At 41.4% G+C, this 20,679-nt stretch overlaps 1 protein-coding gene and 1 long non-coding RNA gene across 5 annotated transcripts in view; both read right to left on the bottom strand.

Annotated features, from left to right (window-relative positions):
• Positions 1-7,433, bottom strand: part of LOC309713957 (protocadherin gamma-C5-like) — a 308,827-nt gene extending 301,394 nt beyond the window's left edge. For 2 of the 4 annotated variants that reach the window (XM_082545921.1, XM_082545936.1), the window contains exon 1: positions 390-2,906. In XM_082545921.1, the coding sequence (XP_082402047.1) occupies positions 390-2,774 (2,385 nt within the window). In that variant the 5' untranslated portion in view covers positions 2,775-2,906. Of the gene's footprint in view, positions 1-389; positions 2,907-4,926 lie in introns of those variants that run through there. The other 2 variants (XM_082545933.1, XM_082545915.1) reach the window with 2 other exon arrangements.
• Positions 7,434-10,172: 2,739 nt separating this feature from the next.
• LOC309714351 lies at positions 10,173-18,249 on the bottom strand. Its single transcript, XR_014278906.1, has 3 exons — positions 17,902-18,249; positions 16,326-17,564; positions 10,173-14,565 (listed from the first exon to the last, which is right to left on the bottom strand). It is a non-coding gene; the product is annotated as an uncharacterized lncRNA (long non-coding RNA).
• Positions 18,250-20,679: the final 2,430 nt, after the last annotated feature.

The raw sequence follows: 20,679 nt of genomic DNA, 5'->3' as shown, positions 1-20,679 counted from the left end.
CAATTTGTTTTATTTTTGTATATTTGTTTCTTGACAGGTCACTACTGTTGTCTATACTGATTGAGTTCTGATAGGAACTTTGATGTTGCTGTTGTCTCAGACCCTGAAAGGCAGTTTTATGTTGAGCCAGTGGAATAGTTAAATGTGACTGTTTTCACTCAAAAATATAAACTTAAAACTATGGTTTCCTGAACACAGTTGGTGGAAAAAAATTATAGATAGATAGATAGATATTGCTTTTTTTCTTTGTACATTGTTTTCTTTACTTGTTGCACCTTTGTGGTCTTCCTACCTAATTTTGTTGTGCAAGAAACTGGACAATGACAATAAAAGTTCTAAGTCTAGGTTTATATGTTTATATATGTGGGAAAGAAGTTGCGTTTTTCTACCTCAGAAGATGTTGTGATGTCTTCAAACGGATCAGCAAAGTCTGATGGACTTTTCTTCAGAGTCTGGTCAGCAGGCAGCGTGTTGTCATTGTATGATGTCACAAACTTAAAGTCACTGGTTCTAGAACCTGTGGTCAGGTACGCGTCATAGTTGTAAGTGCTGCGTAAAGTTCCTGTGCCATCAACATCTGTGTAATTAGGAGGGAGATAACCGCTGGGGATGGCAACTGCTCCATCAAACAACAGTCTGGGCTTTCTCCTGCGACAAAACCTCAAACCCAGGATGATGATGATGAAAGTCAGAAAAAACGTGGACACAGACACCAGCGCGATGATCAGATAAGAGGTCAGTTTGGAATTGCTCTCATTATAAGACAGATCCTTCAGTTCTGGCACCTCAGCCAAGTTATCAGAAATAAGTAAATACATGGAACAGGTGGCAGACAGAGAGGGCTGTCCGTTATCTTTCACTGCCACTACAAGGTTCTGTTTCATGCTGTCAGATTCAGAAATGTCCCGGTGTGTCCTGATCTCTCCGCTGTGGACACCAATGGTAAAAAGTCCCGGATCTGTGGATTTGACTATTTGATAGGACAGCCAGGCGTTCTGTCCAGAGTCTGCGTCCACCGCGATCACTTTGGACACCAGAGAGCCTCCGTGTGCAGCTTTGGGGACCAGCTCGGTCATGAAGGAGTTGCCCTCCGGGGAGGGGTACAGGATCTGAGGAGAGTTGTCATTCACATCTGAGATGAACACACTCACGGTCACGTTGCTGCTGAGAGGAGGAGAACCGTTGTCTCTGGCCATCACGTGGACTTTGAAGCTCCTGAACTGTTCATAATCAAACGACCTCACAGCGTGGATCACACCCGTGTCTCCGTTCACAGACAGATAGGAGGACACCGGGGCACCGTTCACCTCACTAGCTAACAGAGAATAAACCACTGTACCGTTCTGTCTCCAGTCGGGGTCTCGAGCACTAACGGAACATAAAGTGGAGCCAGGTTTGTTATTCTCACTCACATATGCACTGTACGACTGCTCATCAAACAAAGGTGGGTTGTCGTTGATATCAGCTACAGATAACTGAACACTTTTAGAAGAGGACAGAGGTGGAGAGCCCTCGTCAGTGGCAGTGATTGTAATGTTGTAATTGGACACTAGTTCGCGGTCCAATTGTCCTGTGGTCACCAGAGAATAATAGTTTTTAATAGAAGGAACCAACTTAAAGGGGACACCCTGCTGGATCGAACAGTGGACCTGCCCGTTATTCCCAGCGTCTCTGTCCTGAACATTAATAATGCCCACCTCTGTACCAGTTGGCACGTTCTCCGGTGTGGGGTTAGACACTGAATTTAGATATATAACTGGTGCATTATCATTTACATCAGTCACATCTATTAACACTTTGGCGTAAGAAGTTAGACCTAAACCATCTTTCGCTTCTGCTCTCATTTCAAAAGAATTTCTGTCTTCAAAGTCAATCACAGCAGTTACTTTAATTTCTCCCGTTTTAGGATCAATTGAAAATACATTTATGTCGTCGTCAGACACGTGACTTAAGTCATACGTTACATCTCCGTTCACTCCTTCGTCTCCGTCTGTGGCACTGACTTTAATCACTGGTGTATCTAAAGGACAGTTTTCAGGCAGACTGGCTTTATAAACGGCCTGGCTGAACACTGGGGCATTATCATTGGCATCCAGCACAGTGACGCGTATGACTACGGAACCGGATCTCTGAGGAGATCCACCGTCCAAAGCTGTGAGAAGTAAATTCATCTCGCTTTGTTTCTCTCTATCAAGAGTATTTTCTAGTATGAGTTCAACCTTGTTGCTGTCAACAGCCAGAATAAAGTTGTCGTTCTTTTGAAGCTCGTACCTTTGCACAGCATTTTGACCTATATCTGCGTCACGGGCCTGCTCTATTGAGAAGCGGTTACCCTTAACTGCTGACTCGCGTATTTCCATCTCAATCAAATTCTTTTTGAATTTTGGCGAGTTGTCGTTCACGTCTTGTATATGAAGACTTACACGATGAAGCTCTAACGGATTTTCTAACACCAGATCCACTTGCACAACACATGAAGGTTTCTTGGCACAGAGGCTTTCTCTGTCGATTCTCTCCAATGTGATCAGATCCCCCGTTCTCATATTAATATCACAGTAACGCTTATGAGTGCCCTCAAAAGTAACACGAGCCTTCCGGGAAGATAAAGTCCTCAAATCAAAACCGAGATCCTTTGCTATATTTCCAATTGCTGAGTCTCGTTTAATCTCCTCGGGAAAGGAATAGCTCAGATTTCCACAAACGAGGTGCAGTGTTACAAAAATGGAAGAAATGCAGAAGATCGGGCCTAGCGCTGAAAATCCTTTGTCCCGCATCTTGACAAAAATCGACCGTCAATTTCAAAGAAAATGTACTGTGCAGCACAAAAAAGAAGGTCGGACCAAGACAACTAAATGTTCGGTTATCTGGTAACAATTTGCGACATCTCTATCCGGGATTTTACCAGATTATCCAGACACTTTACAACTGATTTCGATGCAATAGTGGGTGGAGTGGCGAGAGATTATTTTCTGTTAGACAAGGGCGACACCACGAGTTACTTTATCATCTTCACACCAGAACGTATTGAAATATTTTCGCAATTTAAATCCGGATTGTGGCAGCAATTCATCATATTTAAATTACCTGTGATTATCAGCTTAAAACTTCCGTGTGATTTCTGCAATATAATAGACTAAGCACAGGATGAAGGTCTTCACTTCACAGGTATACCGTATGCCTGTCCGTGTAAACGAGATTTGGATTGTAACTTATACATATAATGCCTTTGCTTTTGCTAGGTAAAAGTTTGCATAAACCGTATTCCTAAACATTATTATTGCGAAATGTTTAAATCTCCAAAAGAGAGGGCCAACATAACTTTGAGTGTATAAACACTGTACATTTTTAACAGTAAAAGAACACATTGTCCTAAAGTGCGTCAGGGCATTTGGATGAGTTACAATACATTATACATTTTGTTACATATGAAAATAATTAATATAACAGAAATGCGTTCTGAATAACCGAGACACAAAAATACATTTTCCTACTGGGCTGCGCGAGAACACCAGAAGAGCCTTTCAGTGCCACACAGAGCTGTTTTTACATTTTATCTTGTTAGGGCCAACTGTTTCAAGAGTATGTAACAATAATAATAATAATAATAATAATAATAATAATAATAATTCGTCCATTCATAGTCATGAAACGAAAACCATGCCTGGGCTGACACAGAGACAATATCCCGTTTTTAATTACACTTCCTAAGACCTTACCATCGATTAAACGTGGCAAAGTCTTGTAAGAATGTTCCATCAGTCCAGAAGCCTCTTACTTGTGGCGTCTCCTTTTTGTGCTGGGGTGTGAAGTTAACCACAGTTAACCATTCCACCTCCCAGGCGAGCATGATACAACAGAAGAGGTATGTATCGCGCTCTTCTCAATATTGGTAGTTTTGGACATAAACTATTCTCTGCCTCGAACTGTTTGCAAGGTAGAAATTGCTGGCATGTTGTGTCATCTGTTGCTGCTGGGTTGGGAAGCGCTCCTCTCCTGTCTAGGTGGAGTAGTTCAGTGGGCCTGGTATGTATTAGCTAACCTGTCCTCTGGGTTCGGCTTTGCATTTAAATTGCCGATTTATTAAATGTAATATGTCACTTTTCATATATGAAAGCTGCTGCCTCTCTTCAGGATAACTCGCTGTTGTGTTTCTCCGTTTTGTACTTCTCTTTGGTTCTCGTTTATGCTGCTTTATTTCTTTTTTTTTGTTATGTTATGATTTGTTCACTGGCATTGTTTGCGTCAGCGGTGCTTCGCTCATCGCTCTGCCACTTCAGCTGCGACCGTGTTCGACATCCTAATTGAGACCTTAATTATTTTAATTTATGTAAGTTTCTGTACATGTCTGATGTAAGGTTAATGTTGCAATTATATTTATTTCACCAAGAATCGTTTAATTTATTTCGCTAGAACTGTTGTTACGTTAATGTAGCCTATTATAGGATTCCTTGGTGTAAAGTTACATTAAAGCATTAACGCCACCCACATGGTTGAATGTATAGAAATTTAAAAACTAGCTTTGTTTTGTTTTGGTTTGTGTGTGGTGGTGGTGGTGGGGGGGGGGGGGGGGGGGGGTATTGCTTTGTTTTAGAATACTAAGGTTGCATTTCCGAATTTCGGAACCTTGTCTCCTGCCACATCTTTAGTGGAACGAACCTGTGCGCCTTACTGGTGCTTTTAGTTATTTCGTTGAGTGAAATTCCCGAGCTGGCGATGGTGGCAATTTTTTCCTGCCATAACTATTGTGGGACTAGTGAATTTAAGGGGCAAACACTAAATACACTGTTTCATACCCTCGTGTTGCGACAAACAACTTCGATTGACCGTGTAACGATGCCTCTTAGATTGTAATTAGTGAAAGAACAATGTAGCCAGAGAAATATTAAAGACGTTTAACTTAAATGGAAAGGTTCTGAGCATCCCTACCTCATCAAAAGCCTCCACCACTTCAAACGGATCAGCAAAGTCTGATGGACTTTTCTTCAGAGTCTGGTCAGCAGGCAGCGTGTTGTCATTATACGATGTCACAAACTTAAAGTCACTGGTTCTTGAACCTGTGGTCAGGTACGCGTCATAGTTGTAAGTGCTGCGTAAAGTTCCTGTGCCATCAACATCTGCGTAATTAGGAGGGAGATAACCGCTGGGGATGGCAACTGCTCCGTCAAATAACAGTCTGGGCTTTCTCCTGCGACAAAACCTCAAACCCAGGATGATGATAATGAAAGTCAGAAAAAATGTGGACACAGACACCAGCGCAATGATCAGATAAGAAGTCAGTTTGGAATTGCTCTCATTATAAGACAGATCCTTCAGTTCTGGCACCTCAGCCAAGTTATCAGAAATAAGTAAATACATGGAACAGGTGGCAGACAGAGAGGGCTGTCCGTTATCTTTCACTGCCACTACAAGGTTCTGTTTCATGCTGTCAGATTCAGAAATGTCCCGCAGTGTCCTGATCTCTCCGCTGTGGACACCAATGGTAAAAATTCCCGGATCAGTGGATTTGACTATTTGATAGGACAGCCAGGCGTTCTGTCCGGAGTCTGCGTCCACCGCGATCACTTTGGACACCAGAGACCCTCCGTGTGCAGCTTTGGGGACCAGCTCGGTCATGAAGGAATTGCCCTCTGGGGAGGGGTACAGGATCTGAGGAGAGTTGTCATTCACATCTGAGATGAACACACTCACGGTCACGTTGCTGCTGAGAGGAGGAGAACCATTGTCTCTGGCCATCACGTGGACTTTGAAGCTCCTGAACTGTTCATAATCAAACGACCTCACAGCGTGGATCACACCCGTGTCTCCGTTCACAGACAGATAGGAGGACACCGGGGCACCGTTCACCTCACCAGCTAACAGAGAATAAACCACTGTACCGTTCTGTCTCCAGTCGGGGTCTCGAGCACTAACGGAACATAAAGTGGAGCCAGGTTTATTATTCTCACTCACATATGCGCTGTACGACTGCTTATCAAACACAGGTGGGTTGTCGTTGATATCTGCTACAGATAACTGAACACTTTTAGAAGAGGACAGAGGTGGAGAGCCCTCGTCAGTGGCAGTGATTGTAATGTTGTAATCAGACACTAGTTCACGGTCCAGTTGTCCTGTGGTCACCAGAGAATAATAGTTTTTAATAGAAGGAACCAACTTAAAGGGGACACCCTGCTGGATCGAACAGTGGACCTGCCCGTTATTCCCGGAGTCTCTGTCCTGCACATTAATAATGCCCACCTCTGTACCAGTTGGTACGTTCTCCGGTGTGGGGTTAGTGAGTGATTTTACAAATATCCCTGGTGCATTATCATTTACATCAGTCACATCTATTAACACTTTGGCGTAAGAAGTTAGACCTAAACCATCTTTCGCTTCTGCTCTCATTTCAAAAGAATTTCTGTCTTCAAAGTCAATTACACCAGTTACTTTAATTTCTCCCGTTTTAGGATCAATTGAAAATACATTTATGTCGTCGTCAGACACCTGACTTAAGTCATACGTTACATCTCCGTTCAGTCTTTCGTCTGCGTCTGTCGCACTGACTTTAATCACTGTTGTATCTAAAGGACAGTTTTCAGGCAGACTGGCTTTATAAACGGCCTGGCTGAACACTGGGGCGTTATCATTGGCATCCAGCACAGTGACGCGTATGACTACGGAACCGGATCTCTGAGGAGATCCACCGTCCAAAGCTGTGAGAAGTAAATTCATCTCGCTTTGTTTCTCTCTATCAAGAGTGTTTTCCAGTACGAGTTCAACCTTGTTGCTGTCAACAGCCAGAATAAAGTTGTCGTTCTTTTGAAGCTCGTACCTTTGCACAGCATTTTGACCTATATCTGCGTCACGGGCCTGCTCTATTGAGAAGCGGTTACCTCTGTCTGCCGACTCGCGTATTTCCATCTCAATCAAATTCTTCTTGAATTTTGGCGAGTTGTCGTTCACGTCTTGTATATGAAGACTTACACGATGAAGCTCTAACGGATTTTCTAACACCAGATCCACTTGCACAACACATGAAGGTTTCTTGGCACAAAGGCTTTCTCTGTCGATTCTTTCCGGTGTGATCAGATCCCCCGTTCTCAGATTAATATTACAGTAGCTTTTACGAGATCCCTCAAAATCAACACGAGCTTTCCGGGAAGATAAAGTCATCAGATCAAAACCGAGATCCTTGGCTATATTTCCAATCACGGAGTCTCGTTTCATCTCCTCGGGAAAAGAATAGCTCAGATCTCCGTAAGCGAGCTGCAGTGTTACAACAAAGCAAGCAAAGCAGAAGATCGGGTCTACCGCCGGAAATCTTTTGCCGTCTGCCATCATGGGACAAAAGACCCGTAAGAAGGAGAAGAAATTGCTGTGTACAAAAACAAAGTATTATTCCAAAAAACATTAAAGATTTCTTAAAGGATGGAAACAAAATAGAATTCGTGCAACGAGCGGATTCCTCTGAACAACTATAACTGATATTTATGCAGTAATAGTGGGTGGAGATGAATGTGCTGCTTTTGTGCTAGCCCACAGCGGCACCAAGAGTTGTTTCTATCTAGTTACACTTACATGTCATCATATCAAGAGTCTCTAAACCTATATTTATTTATCATACGAAAAACAAATCTTCCTCGGAATGCTATTTTATCATTGATGAGCATCGCATACATTATGGTGTCAAATATTAAGTTTTAACTATGGCGCAAAACTAAACGTTTCAGCACCACGGTTACAGCTCTCTCTATTCTGTAGGTTTGACTGATTACAGATCCGGAGACAATCATGTGCAAAATGTGCTCACTTTGAATCATTTTGTTACAAGTGTTAACTCTTGAGAAATCTATGAAATCATATTGTGTTCCTGAAATGTAATCTAGGTAATATATTTATAGTAAAAATCTTCTGGTAAAAGATATGTATGATGTGCTTAAGGAATTCTACTTTTCCATTTCCATTTTTTAATAAAGTGTTCACATGACTTGATTGAATGAACATTTAAAATATTAAACGATTATTACTACAAGCAGGAACAGCAAAGGACTTGCGTAATAGAACCGAGTGGAAGTAGTAATATCAGAGATAAAAACACATTTAGAAGAAGAAAAAAAAAATGTGCCTAGTTGTTTCAGGACCATGGACAGAGACAGCAGCGTGCTGAGTAGCAAGTAGCACTGGCAGCCACTGACACTATAAAAATATCAGTACTGCTTTTTCTGAATTTACACTTTGTCCCAGTTGGGGCCCTTAGCTGTTACAGAATGCCAGGTTCCATAATGAGAAATGAGATTTGCTCGCTCTGTCTCTCTTTCTACAGAAAACAGTGTGTGAAACAATTCTCTGAGCTGCTTCTAATGCCATGTCAGCTTCACCACACCAAAACATTTCTTCTTCCTCCTTCCCCTAAATACTAGTTGTCATCTAGTAAATTTAAAAACAGAAAACTAAACTCTGACAGCACTGAAATTGCCTTTGGAGAGTCTGAAGATTCCTTTGAATACTAGATAGCACTATGGACTCAATTAAAGGGTGATGCGAACTATTTTGTCTTTAGTATTTAGGTTAACCTTTCAATCTACCCCTTTCTTATTTCTTACTTTTTGCATTCTCGATTGCGCTTGTGCATCTTCTCTTATTTAGGTCCCTCGCACTAGATATGTGAGCAGAAGGAGCCACAAAGTGAGACAATGAGAAAGGAGTAGATACTACAGCTTTAACAGAGACACACATACACACAAAGATTCAAGGAGAAAACTTTGATCTGAGGTCAAATAACTGAAACTACTTTTGAATACAAAGAAGCAGTAGTATGAAGAGTCCTCCTTCCATCATGGATTGTCTATTTCAGTTGTGTGTCACACCTATTTTATACACTCCTGGTATCCAGTGCAAAACACTTTGCAAATGGATGCATGAATGCCTCCTCTCTTCTGTCTTCCACATGCATTTCAGGAACTGAAACATTGTTTGTCATGGTGTACTAAGAGTAATCACAGGATGGAGGAAAGAGGTGATGAGGAGGCAAAAATAAATTCAATAAATATGAGATGTTTTAGCTCATTTTACTTCCTGCCGCTGTCTTTGTCCAACTGTTCTCTTTCCGGATTTGCATTGTTCTTCTGTTTGAATCACCTTCACTGGACTCTTGTTTGGACTCATTCTTCTCCCCCTCGGTGACTTTTTTCTGTCATCCATAAGTTCAATGAAATAACCTTTTGTTGCAACCTTTTTGTTTGCCTCCTTTCTGTGCTCCCTTTTGTATCCTCCTTTGAACAGATTCTAAGTCATTTAAATAAAAAAAAAGATATATATTTAGTTAAAACAAAAGTTAAATTTAATGGAATCTGATCAAATAAACTTTGATTGATATAAATTTAGTTTATACCAGACACATTTTCCCCAAACATTAAGTATTTGGATAAATAAACCCTTGATTTTATATATTTTACTGCATTTTATTCAAAATTATTGCTTAATGTTGCTTATTGAGGGTCAAAAAAATATTTTCTTTGAATCTTAAATTCTGGTGTTAGCAGCTACATAAGTTTTAAGTAAAGATGAGTCTGGCAACCTTACTCACTTTCTAAGTCCACCCACTGACAGATTTGTTTTTTTCAGATTTATAGTTTTCTACAAGCCAACAATGAATCATTTTTTGTAGCTTTTTATGAAAATAGAACTCCCCAACACTCCCCAAGTTCCCCTTTAACAGTATTTAAGGTTATAACAAAGGACAGCAGACAGTAAGCCTCTCTGGTATCATATGGCAGTTTCAGTTTGTGCAGTACATGACCAATTCACCTGTTCATTGGGGGTTTTTTTTCTGTTCTTGCTTCTGGATGTCACAAGTATGCCCTGTGACTGTCTTTCATACTGCTTACTAGAGTTAAACTCAGTGTACCAGTTTTTCTACCATATCCACTCATTACTTTATATTCTAGCTTCGGTACAAAAAAAAAAAAAGAAAGCAGCTCATTCACTTTCTCATAGTTATGTTTTTGTTACATTTCTCTGTCAATCCCTCAGGCTGTGCAAGTTCCCTGAATAGCACTGTTGTATTCATAATGACCTTTGAATGCCAAAATAAGAAATTTCACCACATGGTTGTTTCAAATGTAAACAGTATTTCTATATATAAGTCTATATATCTGTTGAGTTTGTAATCAGGTAGCGGAGGCCAAGTCTGGGTTCAACACTTTATTTCAGGCTTTACAGCAGCACTCCATCTTTTTTACCTCTCTCTACTTTCTTCTTCTCCCCTCTCTCTTACCCAGCCTCATTAGCGGCCCCCCTGGTCTGACAGGGTAACAGCATGTGCTAATTTTCTTCCTTTATTATAGAACCTTGTAAACACAACATCCCCCCTTTTCTCAAATAATACTCTCTCCCTTGCAGCACAACATGAAACATTCGACAGCCTTTTACTTTTGAGGCAATTAGTAACTTCAGAACAGTATTATATATATCCTGATAAAAGAACTGTAATGGCAAAGTAAACGTGCCCCAGATCAACCCTGAATCAAAAGGAACAACCGTGTGCCTTCTTCTCAGCTTATCAGAAGTCACAGCTGGAATTAAAGAGAGGTAATGAAACTCAAATGCACTTTCCATTCAGTCATTTCTCACATCTGCATATTTCTCCTTTCTTTTTACCTCTGAACTATTTCATAACAAAGTCTTTTTTCCATCTTGGTGGTTGTCTGTCCCTCTGCAGGGTGGGACGTGTAGCTGTCTGTGCTGAGCTGATGTTTTCCGCCTCTGTATCAGCTCTTTGCGTGTGTTGAGTTCTCTGGGACGAGTGAGAGATGCGCTGCATTCCATCTTCTCCCATCGCCGAGGATGAAAGAACTCTCACCCATCTGCTGCTGTACCTCCAGCGGCTTGGTGTATTGTGGCTCTCCTTTTCCCACATGGAATGGCATACTCTCACTGAAGCACCCACAGTCACTTTAGTAGGTTTAGCACCTCTCTGTCTGTATAAAGTGCACTTCTTTTCTGTGTCAATTAGAGGTGGGAATCACCATACATCCCACGATACGATATTATTGCAATTTTTTAAAAATATTTTGCGATATTCAGATTCTGTACATAAAGGTAAACTTAATCAATATTCATTTTATCTAATAACAAAGTCTCACACTCAGTTTTATTGTTGACAAACTGAACGGTTTGTATTACAGTCTAGTCCAACTTAACTGAATGCAACCATCTGGTACAATTATAGCTATTCTGAACTATGCATTTTATGAAAACTATGCAGCCCATTCAGCAACTGAAGAATTTGAAAGTAAATGAAAACAAAATATAATTTTACATTAAATAAAAAAGTTTTAAACTTAATTAAAATAAAACATGTCTTAAATTAAAATAAGTAAACTGTCATGTTTATTGCTGCCAAAAAAAAAAAAGTTAAACACATTTGGACAGTGTCAGGATTCTTGCTCAGAAAAAGGAGCTGATCAACGTGCTCTGAAGTCAGAGCATGTTCCAATCCACAAAAACTTTTTTTGTAACAAAATATCGATTTCTGCTGTCCCTGTATCGATACATTATTAGCAAACAAAATATCACGATACTACACAGTATCGATTTTTTCCTCCACCCCTAGTGTCAATGTCACTTTGGATCTGATGTGGTCATATTGTCCAGCATCCTTCGGTGGTGGCAGAATGTTGAGTTTAGTCCGCAGAGATTTGGGAACGATCAGCCGTGTTCCTCTAAATATCAGCGGTGACTCTGCTGCCAGTTCATGTCGGACCAGGAAGTAGGGTTTGACATCATCTGGTAAGGATTTGCTTTCTTTTGGCCAGCCCGAAAGAACGATCTGTCTTAGTTTTGTTAATTCAGGATAGTCTTCACATTCTGCTTTGAAGTCTGCCAGTGGAAGCGCTGTTAGCTGAGGAGAAATTTCAGCAATCTCTGTGATTAAGTCCTGTTCAGAGTCTTCACTTGTGTTTGTGGTATGCAGGGTAACACGAGACATACAGTCAGCTATAACATTTTGGCTTCCTGGACAGTACTCTAAGTCATACTGGAAACATCAGTCTGGCTGAACAACATGCCATCCTCATGCCAGCTCTGTTCATCCCCTTAGTACTTAACAGGGTGGTGAGGGCCTGGTGATCAGTTCTCAGAGTAAATCTAGGTCCCCATATGTACATCCTCCATCTTTCGACAGCCCATACGCAGGCGAGGGCTTCTTTTTCAATTGTTGAATATTTCCTCTCAGCTGGGGACAGGGTGCGGGAACCAAAAGCAACAACCCGTTCCTCATTGTTTGAGTTCATCTAGGTCAGAACAGCTCCAAGACCAATCTGACACATCAGCGGTGATGAACGTTGGCAGATCTGGGGTCCGTTCTTCGTACCTCGCTTACTACATCCAAGATCAAATGACACATCCAAGATCAAATCATCGCGCTAACTTTGAGCTCGCTATTCCGGTTCTCCGAACACATCTGTTGTTGACGATTAGTATAGCTGGATGAAGTAATGTGAGATCACTGGGTGGCTTAACAGGGCTACGCATCGATAGTAGAAACATTGATCGGCAACCCTTTGATTGGTCGGCGAAAAAGTCGGTATTTTTCGGCAGCAGAGCAAGGACTCTTGATTGAGGGATTTCAGGAGTTTCAGAGTTTAATTAAAACGCAAGGGAACACTGCAAAGGCTGCAAAAGCAAGGAGAGAGGGCTGGCAGAAAGTTGCTGACAAATTAAACTCGTAAGTAATTTAATAATAACAATAATAATGGATTGGATTTATATAGCGCTTTTCAAGGCACCCAAAGCGCTTTACAATACCATTATTCATTCACTCTCACATTCACACACTGGTGGAAGCAGCTACGGTTGTAGCCACAGCTGCCCTGGGACAGACTGACAGAAGCCAGGCTGCCATATCGCGCCACCGGCCCCTCTGGCCAACACCAGTAGGCGGTAGGGTAAATTTATTATATTATATTACATTATATCCTCTTTCACATTAGAGCCACAACAGGACCCACTAGAACATGGGAACAAGTAAAAGTGAAATATAAGAATATTCTACAGAATGGTAATATTTATCACTTATATTGCTTTTAGTCTCTTGAAAAGAGACCCTGAAATAATCTGTTTGTTTGTTTATAACAGCAACCAAGAAAAGTGCAGAGCACAAAAAGACAGGTGGTGGTCCTGCACCCCCTCGTCAACAAGTTGGTTAAGTAAATAATACCCTCACGGGAAAATCGATATCTCTCTATGATCACACTGTCGCGCTGAGCTAAAGGATCCTGTCTATCCCGCAATATACGCTGAATTCTGAAAACTCTCCTTATCAATCTTGCACCTTCCGCAATGGGTGGCTCGCGTATAAGGACAGGACATGGCTGCGACAGACTTCCCAAATCCACCTTCGCTTTTATAGCCGTGGTCTCTCATCTTGATTACATGAAGTAATTTACAATTACTACTCTAAAATATGAATTACATCTGTAATAATCAAATACATGAAATAGAATGATTAACTCATTCACTGCCATTGACGTCTATAGCCGTCAATGGCAGTGAATGAGTCAATGGGTTTAACTCATTCACTGCCAATCGCTGGCAGTGAATGAGTTAATAGTACATTTCCCTTTTTTTAGGAAATGACCTGTATGTATCTGTATGGAATCAATAAAAGGATCAAGTACTGCATTATCTTTAGTTACATTGATAATATTTATTTATGGTAAAACAGTGGTAAAATATCGCTGTTGCTTTCGTATAAATGAAGCGGACATACCTGAGTGGCCGCGATCTAATCCTGTTTACATAAAGTAAGCCTGCTCCCGAGCAGGTTTATGCTTACGGATCTGTTGCTATGACAGCAAGTCCCGGATGAGCTTCGGAGAACCGAACGATCCAAGATCACGCGAAATCGTCAACAATCAAATCCAGCTAACTTACTTAGCGAGGTACGAAGAACGGACCCCTGGGTTGAAGATTGCCAGTGCTGGGCTTTTTAGTAGCATTTCCTTCAGTTTGTTGACGCTTTCATTTGCTGTATCAGTCCATTGAAGTTCAGCCGTCTGACTTGTCCGAAGTAGCTCATGAAGTGATTCAACCACAGTTGCATAGTTTGGTAGGAATTTGCTGAACCACAAAGTCAAGCCTAAGACGGAATGAAGAGCAGCCATTTCCTTTGGTGCAGGGCCTTTGGCAATGGCAGTCAGGTGGTCTGGGCCGGGGCTCAGGCCATCCTTGGAAATGACGAGTCCCAAGAACGGAATAGATGTCTGTCCAAATTGGGGCTGGGACAACGCGTCGACGTAATCGATTACGTCGACGCAAAAAATACGTCAACGTAAAAAAAAATCTGCGTCGATGCTTCGTCACTTTCAAAAAAAGACATGGCGGCAGCGAGTAGCGGAATCATGAGTGAGGCAGTTGCAATCAACTTAAATCACTCCACCCGAACACGCAGTTCTACAGTATGGGGATATTTTAACAGAAAAGGAAGTGATTCAGTCGTTTGCCGGCTTTGTGAGGTGGAAATGGCCTATCATAAAAGCACGACGGCTATGCACCAGCACCTCAAACGACTGCATCCAGGAGCAGCTTCTGCAAAGGACAAACCACCGTAAGTTTTCAACTTTTTTACTAACGCTAGTTTTTACTCGTTAATTCATCCAGACACACCCCCCCCACGTGGACATACACTCGCTCATAGACACAGAGATAAACACCCAACCTCCGTAAATGCAAAACTCATTTAAGCTGCTTAGCAGTAACATATAGCAGCTGCTGTTTAGTTGTTATTGTTTTTTTGGTTTGTGGCCCATGCTGGCAAAATGAGTCGGAATGCACGCAGGCTGATTATCAGAATCGGCGAAAGACAAAAATGTGAGACAGCGAATTGGCCGCAGGAAAAATGTTAACAATGATAATGCACCACCTGCTAAACGTAGCCGTCGTGGACACTATTACAACATTGTTAAAGTGCTTGCAAAAGCAAAATGACAATGAACTCTTGATTTGTCAAATTTAATGTGTTTCATCCTATTTGAACGCTGTTTTTATACATAATGCTTCTCCAGCTTGAACTTATAGGTCAAAAGTTATGCCATCTAATGACTAGAAAGCAGTGCACCAGTAAAGGTGCCATCAGCTATGGCTGTTTAAACGTTATCTTTTCCAGCCATCATGATTACTGCATATCATATGTTCAACATTGGGGATTATTATTAACCTCTTACTGTTATGCTATGAAAGCACATGGCATAACAGTATGTGTGTGTATATCTATCTATCTATCTATCTATCTATCTATCTCAACCAGATCCTTATCAAATTATTTTGATATTATGCTTTCCATATAATTATTTAGTAATTATTCAAATTCATCTGTGTGCTGTGTGTGATTTATGATTTCAGGAATAAACAGAAAAGTCTGGAGGACTACTGTCAGAGAAGAAGTACACCATGCACCCCCCAGGAGGTGGCTGTACTTACTGAGAGCGTCTTATCTATGATTTTAAAAAACAAGAGACCACTTGCTGTGGGTGAGGGATTCAAAGAAATGCTGACCACTTTCCAACCAGGTTACACTCTGCCGTCTAAGCGTCATTTTACAAGCATGATGAAGAGAAAGTATGAAACTTCAGTGGAGAAACTAAGGAATGAACTAAAAAAAAGCCACATCCAAAATCTCCCTTACCACTGATGCTTGAACAAGTCTGGTCACAGAGTCCTACTTAGGGGTAACTTGTCATTTCATTATTTGTTCAAAGACGCCATTGCTGCTGTTTGTATATTATTAATTTTTTGCTATGATTTCCTTTGTTATATTTGTTTTTCATTAGATTAATTGATGCATCAAAAAATTAATCGCTAGATTCATCGATTAGGAAAATAATCGTTTTGCCCAGCCCTAGTCCAAATCAACTTTTGTTGAAGTTGATCTGCAGACCGACATCCTTCAGGCGTTGGAGGACAGCCTGTAACCGTTCATCATGCTCTTCTCTGAAATGTCCATACACTATTATGTCATATTATGTCTCCTCTTTTAGGACTGTTTGCATCATCTTTTGGAAGGCAGAAGGGGCTGAAGCAAGTCCAAATGGGACTCTCGTAAACTGGAAGAGTCCTTCATGGGTTATGAATGCTGTGAGGCTTTGGCTATCAGGGTGAAGAGGCAGTTGGTGATAAGCTGAACTTAAATCAATCTGGCTAACATGTGTAGCCCCAGCCAGCTGTGCAAACAAATCCTCCATGTGAGGAAGAGGGTAACAGTCCATGATCACACTCTTGTTAGGTTCACACAGATCCACACAAAGTCTTAAGTCTCCCTTATTTTTTCTTCCAACCACTAGAGGACTCACCCATTCAGCTGCATCCACTGGTTCGATGATGCCTGCTTGGAGTAGACGTTTCAATTCAGCTGACACCTCCCGTATCTGAGTGGTAGACGCCGCAGTTTTTGACGAACCGGCTGTACTGTCTTGTTCACTTGACCTTTGTGGATGAACCCTTTAACAGCTCCGAGATGATGGGAAGAAGAAGAATCAATGTTATTCACCATGCATGTTTGTTTACTGGCTGGTGATCCTCTTGCAGGATCCTCTCCTTTGTTGATGACTTTTCCAGCAATGATATCAATGTTAAGTGCTTTATTTAAGTCCAACCCCAGAAAAGGTGATCCATCTTTAACTATGAAGAATGATCCTGGGACTTTTCTGTCATTGTTTGCAATCCTCACTGAAGCCTGTAGGCAGCCAATGACAGGCAAGTCACCTTTTGCATAAGTGACAAGCTTAACTTTCGGTTCAGTCAAAGCACAGGGTGCAAAATGTTCTTTGTAGATGGCTTCTGGAAGGATAGATACTGAAGCTCCTGTATCCACAATTAACTGCAGAACCTCAGAGTTTCCCTGTGGTGTTTCAATGTTCATTTTGCATATAATCTTATCACATGATGCAGTCATTGGTTTGTGATCATCAACACATAAAACTGTAAACTCGGGAACAACTACTTCCCTGACCACTGCTACAGCTGATTTACAAACTCTGGCGAAGTGCCCTTTTTTGTTGCGATCATGGCTCAAGAGTTGGGAGTTCGCCTTGTAATCGGAAGGTTGCCAGTTCGAGCCCCGGCTCCGACAGTCTCGATCGTTGTGTCCTTGGGCAAGACACTTGACCTGTTGCCTACTGGTGGTGGTCAGAGGGCCTGATGGCGCCAGTGTCCGGCACCCTCGCCTCTGTCAGTGCGGCCCAGGGTGGCTGTGGCTACAATGTAGCTGCCATCACCAGTGTGTGAATTTGTGTGTGAATGGGTGGATGACTGGATGTGTAAAGCGCTTTGGGGTCCCTAGTAAAGCGCTATACAAATACAGGCCATTTATTTTTACCATTTACATTTTACTTTTGCTGCTGGACAGTTTTTATCATTAGCCAGGTGTTTCTCGGATCCACATCTGAAACAATGACGCTGTTCCTCTTTATCACTTGCCTTTTTGTGCCATTCTTTAGATGTAGGTCTCCGAGCTTGAGCTGGTCGCGTTCCTCTTTTTCCCCGAAGACGTGTGTCCTTCACCTCCACAGCTTGTACTGCAGCAGTCTGGGCTGTGGGCGCAGAAGAGAGGAGTGTAGCATTCTTGACCGCAGCCTCCACCTGAAACGCAAGTAACTACCTTGTCCAATGTAAGGTCCTCCTCCAGCAGCAATTTATCTTTAACAACACTGAGATTAGCATTAGCAACAAGCTGATCCCGAATCATTTCACCCTCCATTATTCCAAAACCACATGGCACAGCTAACGCTCTGAGGGCGGAAACATACTAGGTCACAGTTTCATCAGCCCGCTGAACTCGCTGTCTGAATGTGTGCCTGCATGCCACTACATTCACTTTAGGGGCAAAGTGGTTTTCAAGCGCAGTCATGGCGTCAGCAAACGTTGTACCTTGATTCGGCAGTGTGTAGAACAGTCGTTGTCCCTCTGGTCCCAAGCAATAATAAGACGGCTCGTCGTCTCGCCTCCGGCCATGCATCTCCCGTAGCATTTATCACTAGCATGTAGTTCTCAAAGAATTTGCGCCACGTCATAACTGGTATACCCGGCTCACCCGCATGTTGCAAAAAGGGCGGTGGGCTCGGCACTGAAGCGCTCATCCTCGTCGCCAATTTGTTGAGTTTGTAATCAGGTAGCGGAGGAGAGGACAAGTCTGGGTTCAACACTTTATTTCAGCCTTTACAGCAGCACTCCACCTTTTTTACCTCTCTACTTTCTTCTTCTCCCCTCTCTCTTACCCAGCCTCATTAGCGGCACCCCTGGTCTGACAGGGTAACAGCATGTACTGCTTCCTTTATTATAGAACCTTGTAAACACAGCAATATCCACTATAAAATCCTAAATCTAAATCAAAAGCAGTCCTATACTCATGAGTCATTTAAAACTTTTCACAATAACTCTATCAAGGCATTACAATTTTTTTTATTATGTAAATTATCACAATTCAGCAAATTAGCCCATGTTGCCTCAAAACAATGTGGTCATTAAATTACACTGTATTCGAACCAATTACGCACTTATTTGTAAGGGTCTTTCAGGCTGAGACTGAGACAGAAAAAGACTGAACAGGGTGATCCAGAGGGTCAGCTCTGTTCTAGGATGTCCTCTGGACCCAGTGGAGAGAGAAAGAAATGACATAATTTAAACACAAATCAGCGTGATGAGAACTACTGATAATGAAAGTAAGCATCTTTGCGGAAAAAAAATATCTGAGGAGAACTTTTTTTATCTTAGTTTGTCCCCGGTCCCATCCGAGGAGGCGGGGTTTATGACCTATACTGTAGCCAGACACCAGTGGGCGATAGAGACATTTTATGATTATAATTTCATCAGTGTATATTGTGCTATAAATATAGTGTCAGTTATATGGCTGAAAGTTAGCATTGTTAAAATGTTATATCACGACTGAAAGTGAAAAAGAGACTTACAGATCATGGAGCTGGCCAAAGTACCACTGTCACTATAGCAGAATTATGAAATGTGCATGCTTCCTGGCAGTAGAAGGGAGTATATGGGTCAGAAGTGAGAGGCAGATGCATGCACAACAACCCCCCCCCCCCCCCCCCAAAAAAAATTAAAATTAAAAAAAATTAAAAAAAAATTAAAAAGAATTAAAACTAAAATTAATGATATTATCTATATTAGTAGACATTGTGCTTGATTTTACACTAAATACGTGCATTTTGATCCAATCTTTTTCTTAAAATATTTTCTTTTTTTTTGTTTATTTGCTTGTTTCTGCTTGATATTCATACAATACACTAACAATAGATGGCAAATTGATCAAAAGAAAACAACCACATTTTAGGGGGGATTTTTTTATTCAATAAGAAAGAAAAAGGTAACAGCAAGTGAATAATTTAAATAATGATTTAAAATCAAAACTGAACTGAAACCCTTCAGTTGCATGAATGTTAGGAATACTAACAATTATCTTTCCATAATGAATGCCAATTTTGATTATGAGAGGAGTGAAATTTCAAATAATGTAAAAATGCCTAGCTTTATTTACCTGTCTGGTTGAATTGTGGTCAAACGTGCTGTCATATTTTAACCAGTAGATGGCGCCTTTTACTTAGTACTCTTGCCTATGAAAAGAATGCAACACTGATGAATAAGTGGCAAGTGCAGTGGGTTATTCGTGTAGTGTTTCCCCACTATGTGTTCATATATGTTTCATATGTCCTCACTGTAAAAAAAATCCTGGAAATGTCTGACATTGCCAAGATATAATACTCTATGCATTTAGGTGAAATTAACACTTTCATGCTGGACTTTCTCAAGCACTGACACGTTCTACACGCACTGCATGATGGTTAGTGAAGTCCAGCAGTTCTGTTTAAGCTCTGCACATATTTCACATATGAATTGCTTTCTGCTTCTGCATATAGCAGTAATGTTGATTATATACTCTTGCTTGTTTTTATTAGAAGGTGAATCAGGCTCCTACCCTCACAAATGTACAGAACATAGAGCACAGCTGTTGGCATATTAGCCCATTGTGTGATCTATGATTGTCTGTGTCCTGTGACTGATGGGGATCAGTTATTTCCCCCCCCCATTATTACACTTGCAAATCGCTACAGTTTCTGATAGGAGCTCATGTAATGTTTATATGCTTTTTATGGTAAATGGTAAATGGCCTGTATTTATATAGCGCTTTACTAGTCCCTAAGGACCTCAAAGCGCTTTACACATCCAATCATCCACCCATTCACACACACAGGTGATGGCAAGCTACATTGTAGCCACAGTCACCCCGGGGCGCACTGACAGAGGCGAGGCTGCCGGACACTGGCGCCACCAGGCCCTCTGACCACCACCAGTAGGCAACGGGTGAAGTATCTTGCCCAAGGACACAACGACCGAGACTGTCTAAGCCGGGGCTCGAACCGGCAACCTTCCGATTACAAGGCAAACTCCCAACTCTTGAGCTCATTTTATGAGATTCAGTGCTGGCCCTGGATGACTGATTTCGACTTGTGGTCTGTGCATGTGAGCCATGTGTAAGGTGCAGGACTGAAGGATAAATAAATTAAATTAAAGTAAAAGGGTAAATGCTGTGAGAAACACAGCCCATTAAGGACAAATTGCAACTTGGGTGCTATAAATGTTTCAGCTACCAATAAGCCCTTCAAGATCATTTGTCTTAATCAGGCTGAAATTTTT

The sequence above is a fragment of the Aulonocara stuartgranti genome (genome assembly GCF_965226115.1).
Source record: "Aulonocara stuartgranti genome assembly, chromosome: 2".
In the NCBI taxonomy this organism is placed as follows: Eukaryota; Metazoa; Chordata; class Actinopteri; order Cichliformes; family Cichlidae; genus Aulonocara; species Aulonocara stuartgranti.
Note: the sequence above shows the minus strand (reverse complement) of the source record. Positions and strands in the feature narration are given on the sequence as shown.